The sequence below is a fragment of the Erpetoichthys calabaricus genome, chromosome 17 (genome assembly GCF_900747795.2).
Source record: "Erpetoichthys calabaricus chromosome 17, fErpCal1.3, whole genome shotgun sequence".
NCBI lineage: Eukaryota > Metazoa > Chordata > Cladistia > Polypteriformes > Polypteridae > Erpetoichthys > Erpetoichthys calabaricus.
Window position 1 is genome coordinate 65,170,011 of NC_041410.2, and position 19,407 is coordinate 65,189,417.

Consider the following 19,407-nt stretch of genomic DNA (forward strand, 5'->3'; position numbering starts at 1 on the left):
GACCCATTAAGCATTCTAGCAATCTGCCCTCATGAAGCAAAATGAGAGAAGGAATAAATTGTGTAAATAAATAAAGAGTCCCTTAACAGCTGTAAAGATGACACACTGGCCTTAAAGAACCCAAGTCTGAGATCCTATTAGTCATATCATTACCTACTTCTCTCTTTTTGATGGTCAATGCACTCAAAGGGGACTAGCACTTTCTCTATCAGTCATTTTATTTCATATAATGTTTTCTATTTAAATTCACCTTTTTAGGTAATAATGTCCATTGTAAATGGATTCTATTGAAATGTAAAATGAAATTCATTTTATTAGCACAAATGCCTTGAAATGGGTGTATCAAAGAAGTAGGCTTCTGACTGAGTGTGTCATGAATAACATTATAAATATTAATTATGTTTAATTCAGATTCAGAAGGCAAACAAGTTTAATTAGGCCAAGGAAGGACAGGAGTAGTTTTGTTAAATTTTATGTATTGTTTATCTTTCAGTCAAGATGGCACCATGAGTATTACAAAGGCTTGTGTTTTATATACAATTTATATATTATTTATATATAATTTTTATGTATAATTTTTATTATATTGGTCTTAAGTGTATTTGTCAAACGTCTGAGTAATGTCATTGTCAACATTTAATACAAACGGAAAAGAATAAAAGAAAAAATGCCTTATTAGAAAGTTGACATATCTGTTGAGAAATATGCATGTTAGAGGTTTTGTTTATGAACTGAAGTTCTAGGTCTTTAGTGGAAATGAAACACATAAAGTACATATTACCTTCTAGTACAGCAGCAGCAAAGTCACCTCCCTTTGACAACTCAAATTTGGAACAAATAATTCTTCCACTTACATCATCCTGCATTAGAATGCAGAAGAATTGTAGTATGTTAGTTCACTTTTGGCAATGTTATCCATGTAGTCAACATGCATTTTAGAGTATGCCAGCAATGTTAAGCAGTAACTCGCCACATTTTAGCCCATGCATCGTCTTTAAAAATCCCGTCATCAAACCTGCTCTACTTTTCCATTTTCTATTCACTATTTCTCCAGCAGAACACATTCCACACCTACTGTATTCTACCCCAGAAATAAATCAAGCTGTACCATTCACATGGGGTGTGTTTCTAGGATACATTTGCGTGCCTTTTCTTAGTCGACACTTTTATGCAAAGCGATTTTTAAATCATAAGGAAGAAAATGAGAAGAACTACTGCTTTGGGTCTGACAAACTCATATAAAAATGTCTTTAACAACATATTATGAATATGTATGTAAAGATTTTTAAAATGATCTTATTACATTATATTTTGTATGTACCTCTGTTAATATACATAATGGTTTGAAAACCACTGGAGTAGATTTTACTTTACTTTATTTGTTGAAGTTTGATTAGCTAGCTGTAATTTTAGAAGAAAATGTCATGTCTACCTGATGTATAGTATGACATTCAAATAATAAAAACCCTGCAATTCAATGACATAAACACTCACCGGTTCATTAATCGTTTTGATAAGGATGACTGTATCAGAAAAATAGGAGAAGAGGCGGGCTATACCTGAAAGGAAACAAAATTTATAAAAAAAAAAAACCTTTAGAGATACACACAAAATATAACAACATTTGCAGGGAAATACAAAAGACTTACCCATGTCATCTACACAGGCAATAAGATGAGCTTGCTCTCCAAGACTTGTAACATAAAAAGAAGTTATCTCTGTGCCTTCTTCTTCCCAAACTGAAATTATTGAATTAGACTGGGAACAAAACACACCAATTCCATTGGAAAAGCCAGCAAATATATAATTTCCATCCTCAGAAAATGCGAGACAGGTGACTTTTCTTGACAGCTGTATAAAAAAACATATTACAATGTTAAATGAATAAAAATATTTAAAACTACATTTGAACATAATATAATACAGCATCATATGCTTAATCCAATTTAGAATTATGTAATCCAGCACTGGGCCCAAAACAGAAACCAGCCCTGTATATGTGTCAGTCCACTGTATGATTTAGCCCTGCACAAATAAACATTTAACTGTCACCTAACATCTCAACATATACATCTTCAGGATAACATGAATACATGCATGTCTTTGAAATACAAGAAGAAAACAGAAGTACTCAGGGAAAAACCAACAAAGATCCAAGGAGAACCTGCCAACTCTAAACAGACAGCGACTTGGAGTGGAATTCAAGCCCAGGATGGTCGATCAATGAGGCAGCAGTACTATCCACTGCACCTAAAAGCGCATTTTAAAGCTTCTCTATTAATTTAATTAGAACATTCTACAAAAGGTATTTAGAAATCTTCCAAGATAAATGATTTAGTACTGATTTAAGTCTTTCAATGTGTTGTTGTGACTATGTATGACCTTATTACTGAAATATAAAAAAATCTAGGAGCTATACAACAATGCCATCTTTACCTTTAAACAGACAAATCCACGGCTCACATTTAAATGTTTACCTGCATTTCACCAGTGGATTCAAAATTTGGTATTTTCTTCTTGGACTGTTCTTCAATTTTGATTGCTTCATTGTATTGAATAATCTCCCAAGCACTGTCAATCAAGCTGTTTAGGACTTTGTCAATCATGCGGAAAGGTTGGGGTAGCTGATCCTGAAGTTGATCTGGATCTTTCAGGAATGAATTCTCTTCATCACTGCTTCCAGCTTTGTCAGAGGGAGGTGGTATTCCCATGGGACTCTTTCTTATGTACACAGGCATCCTGATGCTTTGAGGAAATATTTACTGAATATAATGCACTCCTACCAAAGCAGGTCTTACATCTGTACAAAACTTCAAATCTGTGTTATTATTAAATGTTCTTCAAAGACATCAATTTAATTCTGTCACAGTTACTCTCTCTAAAACAGCAAAAACAGAAAAACAGACATGTGAGTGAGAGAGATATGGGATATCACTTGTTAGCTGAACAAAACGAGCTCATGGGTGCCATCCGAGTTTCTGCCTTTGATTCAATGGCTAATGGTGAGCAATATTATTAATACATATTATTACTACAAATGTGTGTGATGTGCCATCTGTTGGAAGGGTAAATGCAATGCATTTTATTACTACATGCATGGTTAAAAAAACATTTCAATAGATGGTGAACTGCAAACGTTAACACTGTGGGTTAAATTGATTATTTAGATTTCAACCCAGATTTCAATCTCTGACAGTTGACGGGTGGCACAGGTAGTTCAACCTACAGTCATATAAAAAAGTTTGGGAACCCCTCTTAATTCTTTGGATTTTTCTTTATCATTGGCTGAGCTTTCAAAGTAGCAACTTCCTTTTAATATATGACATGCCTTATGGAAACAGTAGTATTTCAGTAGTGACATTACGTTTATTGGATTAACAGAAAATATGTAATATGCATCATAACAAAATTAGACAGGTGCATAAATTTGGGCACCCCAACAAAGATATTACATCAATACTTAGTTGAGCCTCCTTTTGCAAATATAACAGCCTCTAGACACCTCCTATAGCCTTTGATGAGCGTCTGGATTCTGGATGGAGGTATTTTTGACCATTCTTCCATACAAAATCTCTCCAGTTCATTAAATTTGATGGCTGCCGAGCATGGACAGCCTGCTTCAAATCATCCCATAGATTTTCAATGATATTCAAGTCAGGGGACTGTGACGGCCATTCCAGAACATTGTACTTCTCCCTCTGCATGAATGCCTTTGTAGATTTCGAACTGTGTTTTGGATCATTGTCTTGTTGGAATATCCAACTCCTGTGTAACTTCAATCTTGTGACTGATGCTTGAACATTATCCTGAAGAATTTGTTGATATTGGGTTGAATTCATCCAACCGTCAACTTTAACAAGGGCCCCAGTCCCTGAACTAGCCACACAGCATGATGGAACCTCCACCAAATTTGACAGTAGGTAGCAGGTGTTTTTCTTGGAATGCAGTGTTCTTCTTCCGCCATGCAAAGCGCTTTTTGTTATGACCAGATAACTCAATTTTTGTCTCATCAGTCCAAAGCACTTTGTTCCAAAATGAATCTGGCTTGTCTAAATGAGCATTTCCATACAAGTGACTCTGTTTGTGGTGTGAGTGCAGAAAGGGCTTCTTTCTCATCATCCTGCCATACAGATGTTCTTTGTGCAAATTGCACTGAATTGTAGAACGATGTACAGATACACCACCTGCAGCAAGATGTTCTTGCAGATCTTTGGAGGTGATCTGTGGGTTGTCTGCAACCATTCTCACAATCCTGCGCATATGCCCCTCCTGTATTTTTCTTGGCCTGCCAGACCTATGTTTAACAGCAACTGTGCCTGTGGCCTTCCATTTCCTGATTACATTCCTTACAGTTGAAACTGACAGTTTAAACCTCTGAGATCTTTTTGTAGCCTTTCCCTAAACCATGATACTGAAATCTTTGTTTTCAGATCTTTTGAGAGTTGCTTTGAGGATCCCATGCTGTCACTCTTCAGAGGAGAGTCAAAGGGAAGCACAACGTGTAAATGACCACCTTAAATACCTTTTCTCATGATTGGACATACTTGTCTATGAAGTTCAAGGCTTAATGAGCTAATCCAACCAATTTGGTGTTGCAAGTAATCAGTATTGAGCAGTTACATGCATTCAAATCAGCAAAATTACATGGGTACCCAAATTTTTGCACAGCCAGTTTTTCACATTTGATTTAATTTCATACAACTAAATACTGCTTCACTAAAAATCTTTGTTCGGAAAACACCCCAGTACTCAGATGTTCCTAGGAAATGAAAGACATACATACCACTGTTATCTTTCTTGTTGAAAATAAATTATTATGCAGACTTTTTCATATGACTGTAAATGAATAAGACTAATGTTGAGGAGAAGCCAATATTGGACGGAATATCAGTCCCTCACAAATTGATAATTAATTGAGCTAACTTTAGTGGGTAAAACAGCGGGCAAACTTCACACAGCTAGCATTCCAGCTGGGGACAAGTCTGTGAAATGCCAACGCTATCTGCTGCAACGATGTGCTGCATTTATTCTCCAGTTTTGAGCATGTCTAAAATAACATAACATCGAATTCATACTTAAAAATTATGATATTGATCATTTTAATCTAATTAATGATTAAAGCTTGCTGGAATCTCGTGACGACCATATCGAGGATAAGCGAGTTTGCAAGATAGATGTCTGGATATATGTATATGCTATACTTCTGCAGAGAAATGATAAGTTAGGATATAGCGGGTTGGATAATGGATGGATGGAAATGATAAGAGATGCATCATAATGCATGATAAGTTTGTGTTATACAGTGCCTTATTTGAAAAAAAAATCATCATTATCATAAGGAAACAGTTTGGATTATCGATTGTTTTATTCCAAAAACAACTTATAGGCTTATGTTAAACACTGCGTTTATTTAAAAAACATTAAATAACGAAGCAGTCTAGCTCACCGGTTGTTTCACACCAAAAACAACTTACCAAAAATAAATGAGCGGACACAACTGTATCAATTTCTGAACGACTTACCTGCCCTTTCACTCGCAAAATTCAGTTTCTCTGGATAAATTGTGAAAGACCGAAATTTTACCATGACTAAATCAACAAGTTCCGTGCACTCCCCACAGATGATTATTGTTGGCACGTTGCGATGACAACGATAACTCAACAGCCGGCGTTGTTCCGTTCACGGGATAACTCCGTGTGGAAACAAACTTGTTCCGAATGCTCTCTGTGGCGTGAAATTCTTTACGATTCAGTTGGTCTGTGAGTTACACCTTGCTATATGACACATATTTTGTCATTATTTTAATGTTTGATTGCCATTGATAATTTTATAGTAACGTGGCTAATTGTCAGTGGCCTGACACGTTTCCCGTGGAGCAGAGAGCGTTGATGGTCCGAAGAACTTTTTCTATGATCCGCTGAAGTAAGAGATTTTTCAGGCATCCGCTATAACATAGTCATTAAACAATACCTCATAGGTTAAACTCTATATTGCAGAGCAGAGATTCTAAGGAGATGGAAGCTTTTTTAAAGTTGAGCAGCCAGAGCCGCGGTAGAGACCGCATGCTCAGGTGAGCACCCGCACCTGTTTGTTGAGATTATTAAAAAAATAAAAAAGCAGGTATATTATTTTGTTGCATCAGTCATCCTAGGTCATTGGCTTAGCAGTGTGTACTTTCGCTTTGTCAAGCCTGTGTTCGTTTAAGTTTTAGTTTTATAATGTGAACAGCAGGCCCTTTAGTGTAACCTGTACAACTTGTAACTGCACTCATTTGTAGCGAAGGCTTTTATAGAAGGTGTGGGCAACCGAGGGCCTTAGGGATGTCACTGTATTTGACACCTATAGTGCCACCTTAAAATGGTGTGTCCTGATTTTTCTACTTGGACTTCCCTGGTTCAGGAGTAGATGGGTCTTAAAGTAAAATGTTATTCTTGAATTTTCTATCATTTAGAACGGGTACTCCTTGTTCACTCTTGTTTTCTATTCTGTATTATGTAATAATGCCAGCACGATTTTGCTGTTTGTGAACTCCTGCTATCAACGTACTTATGTTGAGTGTACTGTTTATTTTTACTTCTGTTGTTTCCCCCAAGTGTTACCTTTTCTATGGTTTCTTTGAATTCTTAACGTGATTTCTGAAATGTATTGTGATGACAAGTATTCATAATACATTTGGTATACCTTAAGTCAAGCTCTAGTCTACAGACTTAAATACCTTTACTTGGCGGTGCAATTACTCGGGTGTCCTCTGAAGCTCGCTTGAGGGTAATTAAGTATTTTTATTACTGCTAACAATCTGTATCCCTATTGAGTCAGATTTCTTTCTAGTTCTGTCTTCCTTTTACTAATGTTCTAATAAGAAGACGTGATCACAGTTTTTTGAACATGACTCGTTAAGAGAAAAACTCAGTTTTATTTTTCAACAAATTTGTGCCATGGACCTAAAATTCCTGGGACTTGATTGCTTGCTTAGCTTTATTTAACATACAGTGTGCATTATTGATAAACATCAGCACCACTGAAAACAAAATAATGCCAAATTGCAGATAATTCTCTTCATTTTGGTACTAAAACGTGTCGGATGATTTAGGTTTGGTATTACTTATACTTCTTAATTTTTATGGAGACTGTTGCAAACTTTTCAAACAATAGTGTTAGGGATCTGAATCCTAAAAGTACTTTCAACACAGTCATTTGTGGTCGTCATCTGATGCTTAGGAAATATAGAAGTGGTTACTTGCATCACTTATTTTCTGTTTAGAGCAATGGGTAACTGGGAAAGCTTGATCTCTGACAGAGCAGAGTATTGAATGGAATGCAGTAATCACTTTTATGATTTTTATGGTAGCTGTGATGATAATTGCCTTTAATATACAATTAAATGTGCTGCCTTAATTCTTAGGTATGAAATGCAGTGCTTTTTACATTTCCTCCAGTTCAAATGTATTCATTTTAGATTCTTGTTGGAGCATTGGATTTGGTGATGCTTCATTTAAGGAGTCAACATTTTTGGCATCCCCATTGCACAAGTTTAGTTCTTCATTAAGACTGGATTCAGTTGATCAATACCTAATCTTTATGTTGTCTGCTGTCTTCACGCACTATCACTCCTTGATTCTTCTTTAATATTCTGTCCACAATGGAAACATTTTTTGTGTTGTCAATGTCAAACGCTGGCTAATCCTTGGGCAATATTTGAGACTTTCTGCCTATTTGGAATTCTGTAGCTCATCTTCTGACTTTGCCATATGAAGGGGACTTGTCGTAGTACCTGCTGAATAGATGGGAATTAACCTGCAAATGCATTTTATTTTTTAGCGTAAAAAATTTCTTGATAGCATCATTTACTGATTTCTCTTTTTTTGGCATCCATATTGACTTGGTTCTAAAACATGAAACATACAGTATATTATAAACCACAAATGCTAGAAACTTGTAAATCACATATTTTGGTACAGAGGAGCTACTCCTTTCTGGTAAATTTCACAAAACTGTTTTTCATCCTTTATATTTTATACCTTTGCTTGTGTATCTTTCAACAGTAATATTTTGGTAAGCCTCATTGTTTGCTTTTTGTCCAGCCTAATTTTTTTTCTTAAACTTATCTTCACCTTTTGTTTCTGTTTTTGCTTCCTTGACCCTCTTTATTGTGCAGCTGTTTTGTCTTATGTTTTTAAATCTTTCTTGATAATAACACATACTGGCAATAGTTCTCTTTGTGCATGTAAGCACTCGTAAGAATGAACAAACTGTATATACTCCATGGAAGAGTTTGAAGACCCTGCACAAACTCTGTTCATAGTGGTGTAATATACTGTGAAAGTGTTATATATATTTATGCATTAATTTTTGTAATTGTACTCAAACTGGACTTCTGCTAAGTGGGAATATTTTTTGTTTCAGATTGTCTCTATTGAAAAATGCACTTTTTACAAAAAAATGCCTTTTTTTTTTGTATTTGCGAATATGAGTTGCAAAGTAAATATTTTCCTTGCTGTTAACATATCCTCTAGAAATTAACAGTATTTTGTATTTCAGCCTCAGAAAAGTATATAATCTTTATCTTTATATATAATACGCTACTGTGGCTGTTCATTTGTATGTCCAGGATTTTAAATCACCAGTACCTCGCAAATTGTTTGACCTATTAACCTGAAATTTGGTACACATATACTACATGATGTCTACTATCCGCTTTCGGGGTGATGATTGACCTCCAAGGTTATTCCTGTTTTTTATTTTTATTTTATCTTATTGTAGAATCAACTCTTGACAGTGGCCATGCGGCGCATGTGTACGGATGCCGTTCTCATCCACACCACCTTCGCCGTCACTTCCCCTACCTCTTCGTATCTTAAATCATTCTTAGATTGAAGACTTAAGTGCCAGTTTAAGTGAAAAATATAAAGAAAATGTACTAAGTAATTGCAACACAAACACTGACTTAATCAGTTTTAATGCAAAAAGATGCAGATGAAAGAAGACAGGAAGTGGGCCGCTAGGGTGGAGAAAAGAAGAGCTGCTCAGGAAGCAGCAAGCGCATCAACCTCTGAGCAAATGAATGCTAAACATACTGAGAAAGAGGATGAAAACTATGAATGCTCAAGTCAAGTGTATTCACTGCACGTTATCGTGCAGTAAGCCGTTACTGGTATACATATATTTCAAGTAGAAAGCTGAGTATATTTACTTTCTCAAACATTTACAGTTAACACTTCTGTATTTTAGCTATTATCGTGTATATCTTTGACAGTGTGTAATATTAGACAGAGTTGAATTGTGGATATTTTAAGTGCCAGGAAGTGGAATGCTGTCTTTTTTAGCAGCTATCGCCACAGCCTGTCTGTAAATTTTTGATTTTGTAACAAAGCTGTGTGTCTTTTTTCCCTTCGTTGTTCTTTCATCATCTTCATAAGATGAGTCAGTCCTATTTTTAATGTTGTGTGTGTGGGGAAGGGGGAGAGGGGGGGCATTGTGTGGTGATAATGGGGTCATATACCTAAATTATTAATACAGATATAAATGACACAGTTCTTGGGCAAACTTGCTTATGTAATGCTAGTTGCAGATTGTTTCATTTGTGAAATTCCATAATAAAATTTCACCTTGCATAGACTGACTAAGTATAGTATTAAAATGTATTTGTAGAGCTGTGTTCCCATACTTGAGAACAAATATTCAAAAGGGCACAATTGAAATAGAAACATAAAAACACAAGCCCAGTAAACAACTCAAGATAGAAGCTAAACAAAAAATAAAAAGGAAAAATACAAATTCAAAAAACATGGAATCTCTGTGAAGATGAAATGTTAGAATGAGCCCTTATGCTAAAGTAGATGATTTGTTTGATACTGAAATTGCCTACTAAAATTTGAATAGGAAAGATCTGAGAACATATACTGCATTTTCAAGATTTTAAAGGCCTGCTGTTAGCTCTGTTTCACTACCGAGTTTTAATGAAGTAACTCTTAAGTTCATGACAGTGTTAATTTTAAAAGACTGCAGAGGAAAATAAAACTATTAAAATATGTTTCTAAGCCTTGGAGTTACAAAAACCTAAAAGAAAATATTGCAAGTTTCAAAAATATTTTTATTTGTGTAATAAAAGCCTTTAAATGAGTTCTCTCTTGGCTATATCATATATTATAGATATTGTACGGAAGTTCCCCACAAGAATAGTATTGCCAGATATTTTGGATTAAGTCAGATAATAGGACATTTTCTATAGTTGTTATTGTAAGAGCCATTTTCCTAGTTCTATAAAATTTATGAATATTTATTAGATGACAATGCATATTCTATGGGAGGTTCCTAAAACCCCCGTAAATAGAATTGTATTGGTATATTCTTGCCATTTCTAACAACTTCAAGTAAACATTATTCTTTAGTTAGTTAGTGACAGCCTTGCCATGAGTAAGGTGTGGAAGGCATAAGGTTTTAAACCGTGCCTGGGCACATGCCTATGTGCCAACCGGCCTATGGGCCTTTTGAGTGTGTGAAGTAAATATGTAAGAAAACAGCACTTAATTTATGTGCTGTGCCGTACGTTTAAAGCGTACAGAAGCAGCTAAGAATCTTTAAATATATAAGAATTTAAGAACCTTTAAGTAGAGAAGAAGAAGTAAAGAACCTTTAAGTACAGGAATAACTAAAGTTTCTCAAGAAAAGTTAAGTTTAGAGAAGATACATTTTTACTTTTTTTGCCTTTTATTTTACATGTGTAACTATTTTTTATTTTATTCTTGTGTGGATTATATGCTTTTAACTTTCACTAAATATTTTTAAAACAAACTTTTGGACTTTGAGATTTCTTTTGGCATGCGTTTTACCTGTGCTTAACCACACCTTATATTCCGGCAGCAACAGTTATAGTTTGATATATTCACATAACGTGCAATTATCAAATTTTTTTTTCTCAAGAATTTAGTCTATATGCAGATTGAAATGCAGCTGATGAGAATAAAATGTTCTGATTATGTGCTAGGTTTTCCTTGATGGCTGTTTAATCTAGTGATACGTTAGCAATTCTTTGTTTGGAATCTCTTAAGCCATCTCTAACATTTATGTAAATACAGTATTATATACACTTGGCTGTTTGTCATCAAAAGATGGTTCTTTGGCTCAGTGCAGGGCCCAGCTCTCAATTCTCTAGAAAACTAGTTGCATCAGATCTTTTATCATTTATGTATACTTCAGTAACTTAATTAGCATTTCATTTTGAATGAACGCAAACTTTCTGTCATAGAGCACATTATGCATACAAATGAGTGAATAATTATTGGATAATTCAAATATAATTAGAAAGTAATTATACAGTGGTACAAGATAATTATATAGGTGAATGGAATCTGTCACTTTTATCATATTCTTAAATGGTAAAATCATGTCAGGCTTTTCTGCATTTGGAAGCAAAGTCGATTGCAAAAAGTGCTTTGCACTTGAGGGCTCCAGAGGCAGTCCACTAATTACAAGTTACTTTGAAAAAAGAAAAAGTCTTTTATATTTTATCTGAACTTTTTTGTATAGGAGATGATGTATCATCTCTCACTTCATGTGTATAAGGTACACATTTTTAATGAAAGGACACTTGTCATGATAGATAGCCACCCGATGAACTTGTATATTTTTGTTTTCCTTTTTTCAGAACTACTCAGTATGCATGCACTTTGCTTAAGTATCTTTTGCAAAATAACAGCACTCAGAAGGAATTGCTTAAAAAGCTGCACAATCTGGAGTCTAATATGAGCACTGGAAGAAAATGTAAGTAGCAAGACAAGGGGGTTGAGAAAAGGTGGTAAATACAGTATAATTGACCGTGAAATATTTGCATTGTGTAGCTGCCACCAGCTAGTGAATAAAAATACATGGTACGTTTGTGGGCCTAATTGCAAAAAGCATGGACAGTTCTGCTTCAGGTAGGCTGTAATAAAGCTATCTTGGTTTTCTATTCAGATCTTAACTTGTAAAGTATTTCCAAAATTAATGTAATAAATAAGTTTGTTTGCTGTTCCATTACCATGTATTTGTACAAGTGATATTAACTGTTATCTATTGCATCATTAAGAATTACTCAATTTTTACAGATGACTTTATAGCTCATATATGTTGTAATGTTAGCAGTATTTTCAAATGATTTAATTAAAATATTATTTTGTTTAAGAGCTTAAAGTGATTTGGTTTTTTGTTACAACAGTAGCTTTCTTAGAGTTATCTCTGATTCATTTGCTTACTAAAACCTGTTGCTACAGTTTTGTTATAAACAATGACTGAATCGTTCATGTTAGAGTGCAAAAACACAGTATCGCACATAACGGAGACGAAAAAGAAATAACAGGTTATTAGAATATACTGTACCTCACTGTGGAGTTTGGATTCCCAACAATGCCTGGTGTCCTCGTATCACAATAATGGATAGTGTTTTGGAAAGTTATCAGAATGAAAATTTAATTTTAGAGATTGCCCTGGAGAATTGAGAATTGTGAGTTTAATCTTGATGGCACTTGCGTGGAGTTTGCATGTTCTCCCCATGTCTGCGTGGGTTTCCTCCGGGTGCTCCGGTTTCCTCCCTCAGTCCAAAGAGGTGCATTGGCGATCCTAAATTGTCCCTAGTGTATGCTTGGTGTGTGGGAATGTGTGTGTGTGTCCTGCGGGCTGGCACCCTGCCGAGGGTTTGTTCCTGCCTTGTGCCCTGTGCTGGCTGGGATTGGCTCCAACAGACCCCCATGACCTTGTGTTAGGATATAGCGGGTTGGATAATGGATGGATGGATGGGTGGAGTTTAATCACCAGTGGATGAATCTCTCCACTTTGTAACATTATATGTGGCACATTCAGGTTAGACTGTGCATGTCTGCATTTTTTCTTTTTTTAAGCTTTGCTGAATTTCAGGATACATTAAAGGTTGTTTAATCTATTTAAATTTCAATTGCCATCTATCCATCCCATCGTTCTTAGTGGCCTGCTGGAGGTCATTTTGTATGGCTCTGGCAGTGCTCATCCTGTTCCTTCTTGCCCAAAGGAGCAGATACCGGTCCTGCTGATGGGTTAAGGACCTTCTATGGCCCTGTCCAGCTCTCCTAGAGTAACTGCCTATCTCCTGGAATCTCCTCCATGCCCTTGAGACTGTGCTGGGAGACACAGCAAACCTTCTGGCAATGGTACATATTGATGTGCCATCCAGGAGAAGTTGAACTACCTATGCAGCCTCTGTAGGGTCCAGGTATCGCCTCATGCTACCAGTAGTGACACTGATCATAACCAAATGCAAAACTAGTGAAAAATCAGTCCAAAAAGATGAGGAGGGAAAAATGTCAGTGGCCTCCACCTGTTAAACCATTCCTGTTTTGGGGGTTGTCTTATTGTTGCCCCTCTAGTGCACCTGTTGTTAATTTCATAAACACCAAAGCAGCTGAAACTGATTAACAACCTTCACTGCTACTTAAATGACCAGATTAAAAAGTGTTCCTTTAATTTTTTTGAGCAGTGTGTGTGTGTGTGTGTATATACGTGTATATATATATATATAATATATATATATACTCATATGAAAAAGTTTGGGAACCCCTCTTAATTCTTTGGATTTTTGTTTATCATTGGCTGAGCTTTCAAAGTAGCAGCATCCTTTTAATATATGACATGCCTTATGGAAACAGTATTTCAGTAGTGACATTAAGTTTATCAGATTAACAGAAAATATGCAATATGAATCATAACAAAATTAGACAGGTGCATAAATTTGGGCACCCCAACAGAGATATTACATCAATACTTAGTTGAGCCTCCTTTTGCAAATATAACAGCCACTAGACGCCTCTCATAGCCTTTGATGAGTGTCTGGATTCTGGATGGAGGTATTTTTGACCATTATTCCATACAAAATCTCTCCAGTTCAGTTAAATTTGATGGCTGCTGAGCATGGACAGCCTGCTTCAAATCATCTCATAGATTTTCGATGATATTTAAGTCAGGGGACTATGACTGCCATTCCAGAACATTGTACTTCTCCCTCTGCATGAATGCCTTTGTAGATTTCGAACTGTGTTTTGGGTCATTGTCTTGTTGGAATATCCAACCCCTGCATAACTTCAACTTTGTGACTGATGCTTGAACATTATCCTGAAGAATTTGTTGATATTGGATTGAAATCATCCGACCCTCGACTTTAAGAAGGGCCCCAGTCCCTGAACTAGCCACACAGCCCCACAGCATGATGGAACCTCCACCAAATTTGACAGTAGGTAGCAGGTGTTTTTCTTAGAATGCGGTGTTCTTCTTCTGCCATGCAAAGTGCTTTTTGTTATGACCAAATAACTCAATTTTTTCTCATCAGTCCAAAGCACTTTGTTCCAAAATTAATCTGGCTTGTCTAAATAAGCATTTGCATACAACAAGCAACTCTGTTCGTGGTGTGAGTGCAGAAAGGGCTTCTTTCTCATCACCGTGCCATGCAGATGTTCTTTGTGCAAATTGCACTGAATTGTAGAACAATGTACAGATACACCATCTGCAGCAAGATGTTCTTGCAGGTCTTTGGAGGTGATCTGTGGGTTGTCTGTAACCATTCTCACAATCCTGCGCATATGCCCCTCCTGTATTTTTCTTGGCCTGCCAGACCTGGTTTTAACAGCAACTGTGCCTGTGGCCTTCCATTTCCTGATTACATTCCTTACAGTTGAAACTAACAGTTTAAACATCTGAGATAGTTTTTTGTAGTCTTCCCCTAAACCATGATACTGAAAAATCTTTGTTTTCAGATCTTTTGAGAGTTGCTTTGAGGATCCCATGCTGTCACTCTTCAGAGGAGAGTCAAAGGGAAGCACAACTTGCAATTGACCACCTTAAATACCTTTTCTCATGATTGGACACACCTGTCTATGAAGTTCAAGGCTTAACGAGCTAATCCAACCAATTTGGTGTTGCAAGTAATCAGCATTGAGCAGTTATATGCATTCAAATCAGCAAACATACAAGGGTACCCAAATTTTTGCACAGCCAGTTTTTCACATTTGATTTAATTTCATACAACTAAATACTGCTTCACTAAAAATCTTTGTTCAGAAAACAACCCAGTACTCGGATGTTCCTAGGAAATGAAAGACCTACCACTGTTAACTTTTTTGTTGAAAGTAGAGTTAATTATTATGCAGGCTGAGAGGGGTTCCCAAACTTTTTCATATGATATTATACAGTGGTGTGAAAAACTATTTGCCCCCTTCCTGATTTCTTATTCTTTTGCATGTTTGTCACACAAAATGTTTCTGATCATCAAACACATTTAACCATTAGTCAAATATAACACAAGTAAACACAAAATGCAGTTTGTAAATGGTGGTTTTTATTATTTAGGGAGAAAAAAAAATCCAAACCTACATGGCCCTGTGTGAAAAAGTAATTGCCCCCTGAACCTAATAACTGGTTGGGCCACCCTTAGCAGCAATAACTGCAATCAAGCGTTTGTGATAACTTGCAATGAGTCTTTTACAGCGCTCTGGAGGAATTTTGGCCCACTCATCTTTGCAAAATTGTTGTAATTCAGCTTTATTTGAGGGTTTTCTAGCATGAACCGCCTTTTTAAGGTCATGCCATAGCATCTCAATTGGATTCAGGTCAGGACTTTGACTAGGCCACTCCAAAGTCTTCATTTTGTTTTTCTTCAGCCATTCAGAGGTGGATTTGCTGGTGTGTTTTGGGTCATTGTCCTGTTGCAGCATCCAAGATCACTTCAGCTTGAGTTGACGAACAGATGGCCGGACATTCTCCTTCAGGATTTTTTGGTAGACAGTAGAATTCATGGTTCCATCTATCACAGCAAGCCTTCCAGGTCCTGAAGCAGCAAAACAACCCCAGACCATCACACTACCACCACCATATTTTACTGTTGGTATGATGTTCTTTTTCTGAAATGCTGTGTTCCTTTTACGCCAGATGTAACGGGACATTTGCCTTCCAAAAAGTTCAACTTTTGTCTCATCAGTCCACAAGGTATTTTCCCAAAAGTCTTGGCAATCATTGAGATGTTTCTTAGCAAAATTGAGATGAGCCCTAATGTTCTTTTTGCTTAACAGTGGTTTGCGTCTTGGACATCTGCCATGCAGGCCGTTTTTGCCCAGTCTCTTTCTTATGGTGGAGTCGTGAACACTGACCTTAATTGAGGCAAGTGAGGCCTGCAGTTCTTTAGACGTTGTCCTGGGGTCTTTTGTGACCTCTCGGATAAGTCGTCTCTGCGCTCTTGGAGTAATTTTGGTCGGCCGGCCACTCCTGGGAAGGTTCACCACTGTTCCATGTTTTTGCCATTTGTGGATAATGGCTCTCACTGTGGTTCACTGGAGTCCCAAAGCTTTAGAAATGGCTTTATAACCTTTACCAGACTGATAGATCTCAATTACTTCTGTTCTCATTTGTTCCTGAATTTCTTTGGATCTTGGCATGATGTCTAGTTTTTGAGGTGCTTTTGGTCTACTTCTCTGTGTCAGGCAGCTCCTATTTAAGTGATTTCTTGATTGAAACAGGTGTGGCAGTAATCAGGCCTGGGGGTGGCTACGGAAATTGAACTCAGGTGTGATACACCACAGTTAGGTTATTTTTTAACAAGGGGGCAATTACTTTTTCACACAGGGCCATGTAGGTTTGGATTTTTTTTCTCCCTAAATAATAAAAACCATCATTTAAAAACTGCATTTTGTGTTTACTTGTGTTATATTTGACTAATGGTTAAATGTGTTTGATGATCAGAAACATTTTGTGTGACAAACATGCAAAAGAATAAGAAATCAGGAAGGGGGCAAACACCACTGTATGTATATATATATATAATATATATATATATATATATAAAATGTGTGTGTGTTATGTATGTATATGTATAATTTGGTACTCCCGAGTTTCCAGTGATGGTGAGTAGCCATGCCTTAAAAGATCATGCTGAAACAAAACAGAAAAGTCAATGCATTTGGACTTTCATTCTCTTTCAGTGTTCCGACTTGGAAACATGGTAGACTCAATAGGAGGAGTGCAGAAGGCTTTACAGCTGCCCAATCCAGAGGTACGCCTGCTACTTGTGGCTTCCTGTCTAGTCCGTACTCTCTACATTATTTGCGATAATTTGCTGTGGGCTAGAAGTATTAGAGTGATAAATTCCATTAATAAAGAGAAGTGGAGCCTGCTAGCCACCCAGTTTTACTTCATCTCGTTGATTATGGGCTTAGTTCGAGACATTTATGAGCTTTACCAGGCAATGAAGCAAGATGCTCGTGGGCAACAACTTCAGAAGAAGATTGGTCAGCACATTTCTGAGGGACCTGATGTAGCCTGTGTTGGTGTCTTCCGACTGGAACATTTCCTAATACTGCTTTATCACAGTCTAAAGAAAAACCCACCACTGTTGCTGGATTCTGTGAAAAATGTTTGTGACCTCTTTATTCCGATGGACAGACTTGGCATTTATAAGACAAATTCTGGAGTCGTGGGGATGTGTGGTTTGGCATCATCCCTGTTTGGTATCCTAACCATGTTGAAACCTAGTCTCAGGCTTAGTCCTTAATGCCTGCATAACTGATATAAACTTAACAAAATATTAACAGAGAAGTGTAATAACAAATTCTACACTGGAAAAAAATATGAACCTTACAACACAGGTCTCCCTTTTGTTTCTGATAATGTTGATAATGCTGTAGTTGTCTTACACTAAAGATCTTACATTTTAGGTTTTAAAGTTAGGATAAGTAGTAATGATTATTTTTTTATGGTGAAGCTATACTTACCAAGAACCAAAGAAATGGAGTATTACCTGTTTCAAAATATGTAAAAGATCAAAATTATTTTCTATGCAAAATAGGTATTTTGATAAATTATACAGTGAATGTATACAGTAAAAAATTAAGAATTAGAATAAGCTACAGTATGTACACTGTGTATTTTTCCTTGTTCAAATTTTTGCTGCTATATATTCCCATAATAAGCTGAGGCTTCTGGGGCAGTGTTGTGGTTAGGTTAATGGCTAGAACATAATGGTGGAACGCTTCACATCTTCTGCAGTAGTGGCCTCTTCTGGTTTATATGGAAAATTGCAAGACTAAAAATGTGAAACAGAAGAATGAAAAGTATCAGCAGAAGAAATGCGTTAAAGTTACACTATGTCCAAGGAGCAACAACAGCCATGTGTTTTCCATTATAGAAGACTGATTTAAAGTTTAAAAAAAATGACTTACCCTTTTAGGCTCTTTGCCATCCCTGGGATCTGTCGTAATGACTGGTTGAAGTGAGGAGGATTGTGTAATTGTTTGCACAACTGGAAAACTGTCTGAACATTTCATGTCTGAGGTTTATTAAGAGTAGCAGCATAGTTACTTGAAAGAAGACAAACTGCTAAATTATGAAATATTTTAATTAGTCTTTCTAGAAAAGTATATCGTATTCTTAATGTATGTATATATTTTTATTTTAACAGAGACCCTCCTCAGATTTTAATGAACTTACTAATACATTTCTTTTTATAAATAAAGAATTCTTGCTTCTGTCCTTTTATTGATGACTCTGCACAATTGAGGAAGGATTTGAAGTGTAGGATTGCGTTTTTGGTTTCCTCACATGCTCTATACTCATTCCCATATGTGTTTGCTGTTTTTAAATTTTACTTTGACAGTGGTTACACCATTGTGTATTTGACTTTTTTTCCAGTACCAATAGCCGCTACTGACTGCAAACAGATCCTCAGTACAAGTTAATGCAGCATGAGCAAACTGCAGGCACAGGACGGTAAGTTGCTGTCTGCTTGAGCATGCAGGACCTCAGTCTTCAACTGGCAAGTCCAGCGAGGTGGGCGCAGAAACCTGTGCAACAGCAAATTTAATTAAAAACTGCTTTATGAAGTCTATCCAGCAGGCTGAGTGCAAGCAAAAGAGAATGAGTGTATCAGCACCTCAGTTCTACTTATGTTTTAAATCATAGCAAGTAAGCTAAATGATCTTCTTAACCCTAAAAGTATAAAACACAAGGAAGGAAAATGAAAGAGGAAAATGAAAGTTATCACGATATGAATGATATCCTCTAACGTTATGCACAAGAGGAAAGTCGAGACATTTATGATCTTTACCGGGCAGTGAAGCAAGATGCTTGTGAGCAGCAACTTCAGAAGAAGATAGGTCAGCCCATTTCTGATGTACCTAAAGTAGCCTGTATTGGTGTTTTCCAACTGGAATATTTCCTCATACTGCTTTATCACAGTCTAATGAAAAACCCACCACTGTTGCTGGATTCTGTGAAAAATATGTGTTGTCTCTTTATTCCCATGGACAGACTTGGCATTTATAAGACAAATTCTGTAGTTGAGCAGGTTGAGCGCATCACCACCTCAGTCCTCCTGATGTTTTAAGTTATACTAGGTAAGTAAAAGTATAAAATGCAATGATT

The 19,407-nt window shown here is 36.5% G+C and overlaps 2 protein-coding genes across 3 annotated transcripts in view; one reads left to right on the forward strand and one right to left on the reverse strand.

The window, feature by feature from the left end:
* The window catches only part of wdr93 (WD repeat domain 93), a 48,687-nt gene extending 45,813 nt beyond the window's left edge, over positions 1-2,874 (reverse strand). The window contains exons 1-4 of the mRNA XM_051920281.1: positions 2,478-2,874; positions 1,650-1,851; positions 1,495-1,559; positions 782-860 (exon numbers count right to left, since the gene is read on the reverse strand). Coding sequence (XP_051776241.1) covers positions 782-860; positions 1,495-1,559; positions 1,650-1,851; positions 2,478-2,738 — 607 coding nt within the window. The 5' untranslated portion in view covers positions 2,739-2,874. The remainder of the gene's footprint in view (positions 1-781; positions 861-1,494; positions 1,560-1,649; positions 1,852-2,477) is intronic.
* Positions 2,875-5,523: 2,649 nt separating this feature from the next.
* On the forward strand, positions 5,524-18,503 carry pex11a (peroxisomal biogenesis factor 11 alpha). 2 transcript variants are annotated; one of them, XM_028823162.2, is made up of 4 exons: positions 5,669-5,759; positions 5,997-6,070; positions 11,645-11,760; positions 16,971-18,502. In XM_028823162.2, exons 2-4 carry the CDS (start codon positions 6,015-6,017, stop codon positions 17,537-17,539), a joined length of 741 nt encoding a protein of 246 aa, XP_028678995.1. In that variant the 5' UTR covers positions 5,669-5,759; positions 5,997-6,014; the 3' UTR covers positions 17,540-18,502. The 2 variants fall into 2 exon arrangements, with proteins under 2 accessions (XP_051776213.1, XP_028678995.1); XM_051920253.1 differs by lacking the exon at positions 5,997-6,070 and having other exon boundaries at positions 5,524-5,759; positions 16,971-18,503.
* Positions 18,504-19,407: the final 904 nt, after the last annotated feature.

What these genes read in the sequence shown, in the direction of transcription:
- pex11a (XM_051920253.1), top strand. Translation starts at nt 5,644, where the DNA reads ATGACAACGATAACTCAACAGCCGGCGTTGTTCCGTTCACGGGATAAC. An exon ending in CTTTACGATTCAGTTGGTCT is followed by an intron (nt 5,760 to 11,644) that starts GTGAGTTACACC and finishes TCCTTTTTTCAG; the next exon opens with AACTACTCAGTATGCATGCA. An exon ending in TATGAGCACTGGAAGAAAAT is followed by an intron (nt 11,761 to 16,970) that starts GTAAGTAGCAAG and finishes ATTCTCTTTCAG; the next exon opens with TGTTCCGACTTGGAAACATG.